At 44.9% G+C, this 9,340-nt stretch overlaps 1 protein-coding gene and 1 long non-coding RNA gene across 3 annotated transcripts in view; one reads left to right on the forward strand and one right to left on the reverse strand.

Moving 5' to 3' along the window:
* The window catches only part of LOC109915497 (glutamine synthetase, mitochondrial), a 16,117-nt gene extending 7,849 nt beyond the window's left edge, over positions 1-8,268 (reverse strand). The window contains exons 1-4 of one of the 2 annotated variants that reach the window (XM_020515129.2): positions 8,069-8,268; positions 7,655-7,752; positions 6,145-6,319; positions 721-882 (exon numbers count right to left, since the gene is read on the reverse strand). In XM_020515129.2, coding sequence (XP_020370718.1) covers positions 721-882; positions 6,145-6,319; positions 7,655-7,735 — 418 coding nt within the window. In that variant the 5' untranslated portion in view covers positions 7,736-7,752; positions 8,069-8,268. The remainder of the gene's footprint in view (positions 1-720; positions 883-6,144; positions 6,320-7,654; positions 7,753-8,068) is intronic. The other variant, XM_048601813.1, reaches the window with a different exon arrangement.
* A 501-nt stretch (positions 8,269-8,769) lies between these two features.
* LOC125484185 overlaps positions 8,770-9,340 on the forward strand; it is a 16,940-nt gene continuing 16,369 nt past the window's right edge. Inside the window, exon 1 of the long non-coding RNA XR_007263025.1 lies at positions 8,770-8,950. This is a non-coding gene — a long non-coding RNA (uncharacterized LOC125484185). The remainder of the gene's footprint in view (positions 8,951-9,340) is intronic.

The raw sequence follows: 9,340 nt of genomic DNA on the forward strand, positions 1-9,340 counted from the left end.
GTCTTTATAGAACATAAAACAGTATAGCACAGTACAGGCTCTTCGGCCCAGGGATGAAGAGACTGCAATTGGTGGGAAGTGAGAACTCCCCCAAGTCTGCTACATATTCAGTAGCAACTCCCAGAAGAGGCGTAAACATAATTTGAAAAAAGGAAAATTTGCAATGTTATAGGAACAGTAAGAACCAATGCTGAAAGGGTTAGCAGAGGTACGATGGATTAAATGACCTCAGCAAGCTGACTCAAACTAACTGGACAACTAAACAAAGTGTTAGCATTGGTGGGATGGATCAGATGCCTGAAAATCCCTTTTGTTCTGTCTCTTGATGATAGCCACCCCATGACTGACAAGCTGGGCCTTGATCCCAAATCTAGAAATCTTATCGTCCCTCCAGTGTGGAAACAGGCCCTTCAGCCCAACAAGTCCATACCAACCCACACAGCATCCCACCAAGACCCATCACCCTATAATCCACCCACACACAGTCGCCAGAGGGTGGAATCAAACCTGGGTCACTGGTGCTTTGAGGCAGCAGTGTTAACCACTGAGCCACTGTGCCACCCTCAATCTTTGTTTCTCTCCACACAAATCATTGGGGTCAAACCTGTGGCTATCTACCTTGTGGTTTGGTGTTATGTGATTTGACAATGCCCTGGCAATGAGCCTTTGCATGTTATGACTAGCTCTTCAGTCTCAGGGAAAACTGCACCCAGTGTGTACCTGCTGGTTTCCTATTGTATTTGAGGACTTCACAAAGGACAAGCTTGTTTGGATCCTTCCGGAAAGGATCCCGGAACATGGCTGACGGGATGAGGTACATGTCGCTGTTGGATCCTTCTGACTGATACGTGCTCGAACCGTCAAAGTTCCACTCTGGGAGATCTGCAAGAGAGAACAAACAGTCTCATGGCAGCCAAAGACAAAAGCCCTCGGAACTCAAAAGTATTGTTTACATAGGGAGCTCGTGGAGAAAGTTTCATTTTAATCTGGAGACTGAAAACTGAATATTGGATTATTCGAGGAGGAGTCATTTTTTCATTTGTTCAGCCCTGTGTTTGAATTCTTCTTTATACTTACTTTTTTCTCCTTTTTATGCATGCTTAATATTAAATCTGTGGGCAAGGAAAGGTATTATATTTTTGTATATTTGGTGTTATTGAGAGCTTTAAGGCTTAATGTCCGAAGGTATTCAAGAAACCCAGTGTGATGACTTGTACATTTAGAGAACTGATCACACAGCAGGATCTGTCAGATGGGTGATAACAGTGTGGAGCTGGAGGAACACAGCAGGCCAGGCAGCAGAGGAGCAGGAAAGTTGACGTTTCGGGTCGGGACCGTTCTTCAAAAAGCCCCGAAACATCAGCTTTCCTGCTCTTCTGATGCTGCCTGGTCTGCTGTGTTCCTCCAGCTCCAGTGTGATCTGACTCCAGCATCAGACATTCTTACTATCTGACTCAGTCAGGTGGGTGACTGTCAAGAAAGGTAAGGTAGTGGCTCAGAAATCTCCTGTGGCTATTTCTCTCTCAAACAGCTATTTGTTTTGGGTACTTGAAATAGATGGTCTCAGGAAATTAGAAGCAGTAGTCAGATCCTGGGTACTAAGAATGAATCTTGTGTTAAATGGGGTTTGTCAAGACCAAAGAATAACTGTTATAGGGGACTCAATGAGGGACACAGACAGAAGATTTTGCAGCAGTGAACATGAATCTAGGATGGCATGTTGCATTCCTGGTGCCAGTGTTAAGGACGTTTCAACATGTTTGAAGCATATTGTCAAAGAGGACAGACAGAGACACAGACACCAGATGTTGTTGTACACATTGGTGCGAATGACAGTTGGGGAATGTGTTAAGGCTGTGCAGTATGTATAGAAGAGGTTACTTGGAAGGTTTAAAAAAACAACCAACAACAGTAATCTTTTGCTTACTTCTACTGCCAAGTTCTAATGAGGGTAGGCATAAGAGGATAAGGGAGATAAATCAATGGCTGAAGAGGTGATGCAACGTGCAGGGGTTCAATTTCTTGGACAGAAAAGACCTGTTCAAAAAAGGTTGGGTTTCACCTGAACTGGAAAGGGACCATATCCTGGTGGTTAGATTTGCTAGTCATATTTTGGGAGCCTGTCAACTTTTAGAGAGGGGATATGGGGTCTTCGTAAGTAACAGCAAAAATTGAGAAACAAATGAGGATGGTTCTGCATCAGAAAAGAACAAGTTAATTAGAATAGTCAGACAAGAGGAAGTCAGCGAATGAAGTAACTCTGAAGAATCAAAACTGCATTTATTTCAAAAAGAGGTCTTACAGTTAAAGCTGATGAACTCAGGGCATGTACGGGAACATGGGACTGGGTCATCACAGCTATTACAGAAAGTAGGCTGACAGAAGGACAGAACCGGCAGCTCAATGTTTCAGGTTTAGACATTATAGGAAGGCTAGAAAGGAGAGTGAGAGCGAGCCATTTTTGATTCAGGAAAACTGTAATTAGAGAAGGTATTTGAGTGATTGTACTATAGGGTCCCCAATATAATATAGGGTCCTCAAAATAAAAATGAGAAGCAAATATGCAGAGATTTCAAATAAATGCAAGAATAAAATGGTTGTAACAGTCAGGAATTTTAATTTTCTAATCATTGACTGGGACTGCCGTAGTGACAAATGTTTGGATGGTGAAGAATTTGTTCCATGTTTTCAAGAAAATTCTCATCAATGCATAAATGTTCTTACCAGAGAAGGAGCAAAATTTGAGCTTCTCTTTGGAAATAAGCCAGGGTAAATGACTGAGGTGTTAGTAGGGGAACACTTTGGGATTAGTGATCATTATTCTAATAGTTTTAAGATAGTTCTGGAAAAATACAAGTTTTCCATAAAAGTTAAAGCTCTAATTGGAGTGGACTGTTCACAGGTAAAAGGACGACTGACAGGTGGGAGGCTTTCAAAAACAGGAGTTCAGAGGCATTATGTTCCTGTTAAAGAGAGGCAAGGCTGGTAAGATTACAGAACAATAGATGAATAAAGATATTGAAGTTTAGTCAAGAATAAAAAAAACATGTATTAGATATAGACGACTGGGATCAACTGAATCTCTTGAAAAGCAGAAAGAGAGTCTAGGGGCATTCTTAATGAAATCAGGAAGGCAAAGGGTGGATGAGACAGCCTTGGCAGATAAGGTTAAAGATAATCAGAAAAGATTTTACAAATACATTAGCAAGACAGCAACTAGAGAGAGTAGGACTCCTTAAAGATCAAGGAGGTTGTCTTTGTGTTGACCCTCAGGAGATAGGAGAGACATTAAATGACTATTTTGTCAGTTTTTACTGCTGAGAGAAAAAAAATGGAGGCTACAGAACTCGGAAATAAATATAGATGTTTTGAAAACAGCTCACAATAAAAAGAAAGTGCTGGAGGTCTTAGAAAATAAAAGGTAGATAAATCTCCAATGCCTGATCGAGTGTATCCCACAACTGTGGCAAGTTACGGAGGAAATGGAGGGGGGGGCCCAGCAGAAATATTTGTATCATCCATAAAAGTGGGTGAAGTACCAGAGGACTGGAGGATGGCTAATGTTGTGCCATTGTTTATGAAAGTCTGGAGGAAACGCCTGGAAACTACAGACCTGAGACTGGCATCAGTGGTAGGCAAGTTGTTGGTGGTGATTCTGAAAGGATTTACATACATGGAGGCAGAACGTTTACTTGGATTTAAATAAAGCCTTTGACAAGGTTCTGCGTGGTAGACTGGTTAGTAAGGCTAGATCACATGGGATTCAGGGTGAGCTCACTAATTGGCCTGGCTGTAGGAGACAGAGGGTGATGGTGGTCTAATTTTTTGGACTGGAGGCCTGTGACCAGCAGCATTTCACTGGGTTCAGCACTGGGTCCACTTTTGTCTGTCATTTACATTCAACCTATAGCAGGAGGACTGCAGCGGTTCAAGGTGGCAGCTCACCACCATCTTCTCAAGGGCAACTAGGGATGGGCAAGAAATGCTGGCCAGACAGCGACACCCACATTCTACAAATGAATGAAAAAAAAATGATGATTTGGATGAGAATATAGGAGGCATGGTTAGTAAGTTTGCAGATGACACCAAAATTGGTGGCATAGTCGACAGTGAAAAAGGTTATCTATGATTCAAAAGAGATCTTGATCTATTGGGTCAATGGGCTGAGGAGTGGCAGATGGAGTTTGATTGGGATAAATGTGAGGTATTGCATTTTAGTACAACAAACAAGGACAGGACTTATACAGTTAATGGTAGGGCCCAGGGTAATGTTGTTAAACAGAGACCCAGGAGTTCAAGTACCTAATTCTTTGAAATTTGTGTAACAGGTAGACAGGGTGGTTAAGAAAGCATTTAGCATGCTTGCCTTCATTGCTCAGACCAATGAGTATTTGGTTAGGATGTCACATTGAGGTTGTACAGAATGCTGGTGAGGCCTCTTCTGGATTGTGCGGGTCTGGTTGCTCTGTTATAGGAAGGAAATTATTAAACTGGAGAGGGCTCAAAGGATTTAGCAGGATGTTGCTGGGAATTGAGGGTCTGAAATAAAAGTAGACTGGAAAGGCTTTTTTCACTGGAGCACAGAAGGTTGAGGGTGGTCTTGTTGAGGTGAATGACAAGTGTCTTTTCCCTAGAGCGGGCGAGTTTAAAACTAGGGTGTGTCTTTTTAAGGCAAGAGGAGAAAGATTTGAAAAAGGACATGATGGACAATTTTTTTAAAGAAAAGAAAAAAAATCAGTGGTTCATGTGGGGAATGAACTGGCAGGGAAGTGGTGGATGCAGGCACAGTTACAACAACCTTTAAAAGACATTTGGATAAGTTTGTGAATAGGAAAGGTTTGGAGGAATATGGGTCAAACACAAGTAAGTGGGACTAGTTTGGTTTGGGAACAAGGTCAGCATGGACTGGTTGGACCGAAGGATCTGTTTCCATGTTGTTATGATGTGAATCCCAGCAAGCAGTAAAGTTGTTTCACAAGGGGCACTGTTTAAGCATTCCAAAATCCCCAGCCAGCACAAACACTATTCTGCTCACTTCCATTCCAAGATTTGGAAAGTTAATTAATTGCTTCTCACAATAGTTTGTGCCTCTTCATTCCATCCTCATGGATGTAAATAATTTAAACTCGCCCCAGTGGATTTGACAGGCTGCCCAATGTCTGGAACTAGATCTCCAAGAACAGAAAGCTCCACAATTATATTTTACATTGTTAAGTGGCATTAATGCAATCGTGCCTACTATTTCCACACAAACTTGGAATAATATACCAAAGCTGGCTTTCTAACGGGACGCTACCGTCTTTGATGGGGTTAAAGCAGCTTGAAATAAGCATCACCATGCAGATGCGGCAACTATGGTGACAGAAGGGTGTGAAAATCAAAATGTAAAAGAGTGAACTTTGTTCGATTTTATCTTCGAAATCGAACTTTGATACATTGGACCGCATCATGGTTGTTTGACTATACCTCACACCCAAGTATTTCCCCCAATGTTTACAAAAGGGAAGAGCTCAGCATCAAACCATGCACACACCCTATAACAAGCTAAACATACTGGCCTCCGTATCCGTGGGGCGTAGGAAAGGGTGCATGAGGGAACAAAAATTGTCAAAAAAACTTCCAGTTCTTCATCACTTACCCAGCCACTTACTGGAGAAAAGCACACCTTAGTGGAGACCAGGGATGGAAGGAGAGCACCAGGTTTTGCAGCGGTGATGCCCCTTGTAGTTAAATAGCCTGCCCACACAAGCATGAAGTTGACCACTTGGGAAAGGAGTGCAAGTTGGCAAGCAGAAAAAAAGCAGAGGGAAGAAAACAAGCTCAAGGCAATTCAAATACACTGGACAAAAAGGCCTGTTCCCCATCTGTACCAACACCCACCCCCCCAAAAAAAATACATACTACCCTGGGCAATGGAATTTGGAGGGGGAGAAAAGTTTTGTTTTGAAAAGGCACTCAATTGATCTCTATTCTTGACGAAGGGAGTGAGGTCTCGTTTTGGGAGGAGATCAGGATTTCTTGATTTCACTTTGGGACCCTGAAGTGCCGCATTTATCAGAAGTGGTGAGTGAAGTGTGTGCAAATGAATGGGTTAGTGGGCTACAGGTCAGTCAATGTGTAGGGGGTTCTGAAAGCTGTCCTTACCAGTTATGCTCTTGGGTTCCTTGTCCAAGGTCTTGGTTTTACATCGCACAGACTCCCCCGTGCCATCGATCCAGATGTACATAGCCTGCACCTTGCCGTCCTGGGGCAGCTCCATGTAGTTCTTCTTCACAATCTTGCTGAGGTTGGCGCTCGCTGAAGTGGCCATCTTGTAGGTCTGCCAGAGAGACAGACAGACACGGAGGCGGGGAGGCGAAAAGGAGAGAAATGCAGCAAGAAATGGACGGCATTAGTGAGCTTTTAGAGCCACATGGCACTCAACGGAGAGTTCCCGGTGAAATAAAACACACAGGCACATTGAGACACACAGACAGAAACAGAAACCCGCACCGACTGCAATTCTCCACGGCACGGGCTGAACCACCACCTTTTGCTTTATTTTTATTATAATAACGGGGGTGGTGTAGGGGGAGGAAGCCAAACTTGTGGGCGGCGGGAAGGAAGCTGCAGATAAAACGGTCATTTGCAGAACAAAGGAAATTAAACGCCAGGCAAGCACGGTGTCTGAATGTTATCTTCCCCCCCACCCCACTACTCTCTCTCTCTCTCTCTCTCTCTGGGGAGGGAGGGAATTTCAATTGTGCATTTGCAGATCCCAGGATTTTATATGCAGAGGCGTGTAGAATATCTAGCGTAACACCTCCCCCCTCCAATCTCTGTGGGGGTGCATTTTAATTATTTTTAGGAGGGGGAAAAAAAAAGGATTTTGCAGCGTTAAAACAGATCGTGTATAGCGGCTGTGCAGATCCCAGACTGGATTTTATATGGAGAAACGTGGAGGGTTGTCTAAAGCATTTTCTCTCTCTCTGGGGATGCAATGTTAATTCCTAAATTTTGGGGGTTTAGATAAATCGTGTATGGCGGCTGTGCAGATTTCAGACTGGATCTTAAACGGAGAGGCGTGCAGGTTTGTCTAGTGCATTCTTCCCCCCCGCCTCTGTGGCGAGGGTGCAGGGTTAATTCGTAATTTTTTTGGGGGGAGCGGTTTGCAGCATTTAAAAATATGGTGTATGGCGGCTGTGCAGATCCCAGACTGGACTTGAGAGAGAGCGACACACATACACAGAGGAAATACCAACCAATATTGACTTACAGGTATCCAAATAGGTGTGAAGGTGGGAGGCAAAGGCACCATTTGGGGACAGAGCCCGCGCTTGGCCCAGACAGAGGGGTTTCTGGAGGCTGGAAATTTACAGACCCTCTGGATCATCACCTTCATGCAAAGCCAGGCCTGCATCACGGAGCATGCAAAAACCCAGACCCTGCATACATCCTGATTGCAACTGAGACCACCCGGTGTTCGACATGCATCATTTTAAAAAAGTAACCCCAATTAATTCCGTTTTTTTTCTGCCCAATCCTGATCAACTCTGACACATGCAAATCAGACCATGCATAACTTTCCACCACCACCAGCACCTCCCCCTGCAATCCCATCATTTTCAGAGCAAATTCCTGAACCCCTTTATTCGAGTCTGCTCAGTAAACCTACATGTTGGTTCCGCCAATTCGTCGGCCTGACATTGCCACATTTTTTTACCAGAAACAGGAAGCACCGAGAGGAGATCCGCATTCTCCAGCAAAAATGGACTACAAAGACAAAACGCCCAATTATTACAAATAACAAAGTGTCGCTTCTCTGGGAAGTCAAACTGACGGAGATAGCGAGGGGGGGGGGGGGGGGAGTTAACATCACGTTCATGCTTTAGCAGAACATTTTGTCTGTTTTTTTTAAAAGAAATACAAGCAGAAAGTAACAGCAGCAACAACCTAACTAAAAAACACAGTAGTAGCAGCAGCAGCAGCAACAACAACAAACAGAAAACGGGCTAACTCTGAAAACAGTCAGAAGGTGATGAATTCAGTGAATCTCCATCCTTTTCTTAGTGGCTATTGGGTCAGTTACCTTTCTGGTCTGTCACAGGTTTTCGGGGTCCTCTTTCACTGTTCTTCACTCTGCAGAGGTTTCACATTCAGATCCACATTGCAAAGGGATTTGGGGAAGATCTTAGGGTATATGAAGCAAAGGGCCCGACATTTATAATGTGTCCAGGGCGCTCATTGGTGAGCGCAAAACGTGATCGCTTCGTGCAGCAGACTCATGTTGAGAGAGTAGTGACTGGAGGAAATTTCCATTCCTCAGATCCCGCCCCCCAACCGGTCTCTCTCTCTCTCTCCAGCTCTGTCTCTATCATCCCCTCCCTTTCATTCCCCATCCTCCCTCTCTCTCTCTCTCTCATACTGGGACACAAAAACAAGGGGGAAGGGAGAGCGTAACAAACCAGAAATAACATCCCGACTTCAGCTACTGGCTCCTAACGGGATCTGAGAGTTCCCTGGTGTCCCTGTCGCCAGCATGTGCAATTCTCTACCCCATCTCAAACAAAAATTCCAGAAATTGCTGAAAGGTTTTTTTTGGTTTTTGTTAAGCACAGCACTGGCCAAAGGCAGGAGGATCCTGCTGAAAACACAGTCCCGCCTGCCATTCCGTGGCTGTGGTTTGTAACGCATGACGACTGGTTTTCCCTGAAGATACACAGGCACAGGGACAAAACACAAGAAACCGATTAAATCAAATTGCCTTGCCTATCGAGGCAAACACTGACTCAGAACTGACATAGCCGCCTGTACAGCAGGCAGCGATCACTGCGCCTTCTCACTCACAAAGGCTTGGGTTCACTGCCCCGGACATTCAGCACTAATGCCAAGGCTATCATTTCACAGCAACACTGAGGGAGTGCTGCACTGTCAGAGGGTCACTGCTGAGGGAGTGCTGCACTGTCGGAGGGTCAGTACTGAGGGAGTGCTGCACTGTCGGAGGGTCAGTACTGAGGGAGTGCTGCACTGTCGGAGGGTCAGTGCTGAGGGAGTGCTGCACTGTCGGAGGGTCAGTGCTGAGGAATGCCTCACTGTTGGAGGGTCAGTACTGAGGGGGTGCTGCACTGACAGAGGGTCTGTACTGAGGGAGCACCGCACTGTCAGAGGGACAGTACTGAGGGACTGCTGCACTGTCAGAGGGTCAGTGCTGAGGAATGCCTCACTGTTGGAGGGTCTGTACTGATGGGGTTCCACACTGTCAGAGGATCAGTACTGAGGGAGTGCCGCACTGTCGGAGGGTCAGTACTGAGGGAGTGCCGCACTGTCGGAGGGTCAGTGCTGAGGGACCACAGCACTGTTG

This window comes from Rhincodon typus, chromosome 10 (genome assembly GCF_021869965.1).
Source record: "Rhincodon typus isolate 14 chromosome 10, sRhiTyp1.1, whole genome shotgun sequence".
NCBI classification, from domain to species: Eukaryota; Metazoa; Chordata; class Chondrichthyes; order Orectolobiformes; family Rhincodontidae; genus Rhincodon; species Rhincodon typus.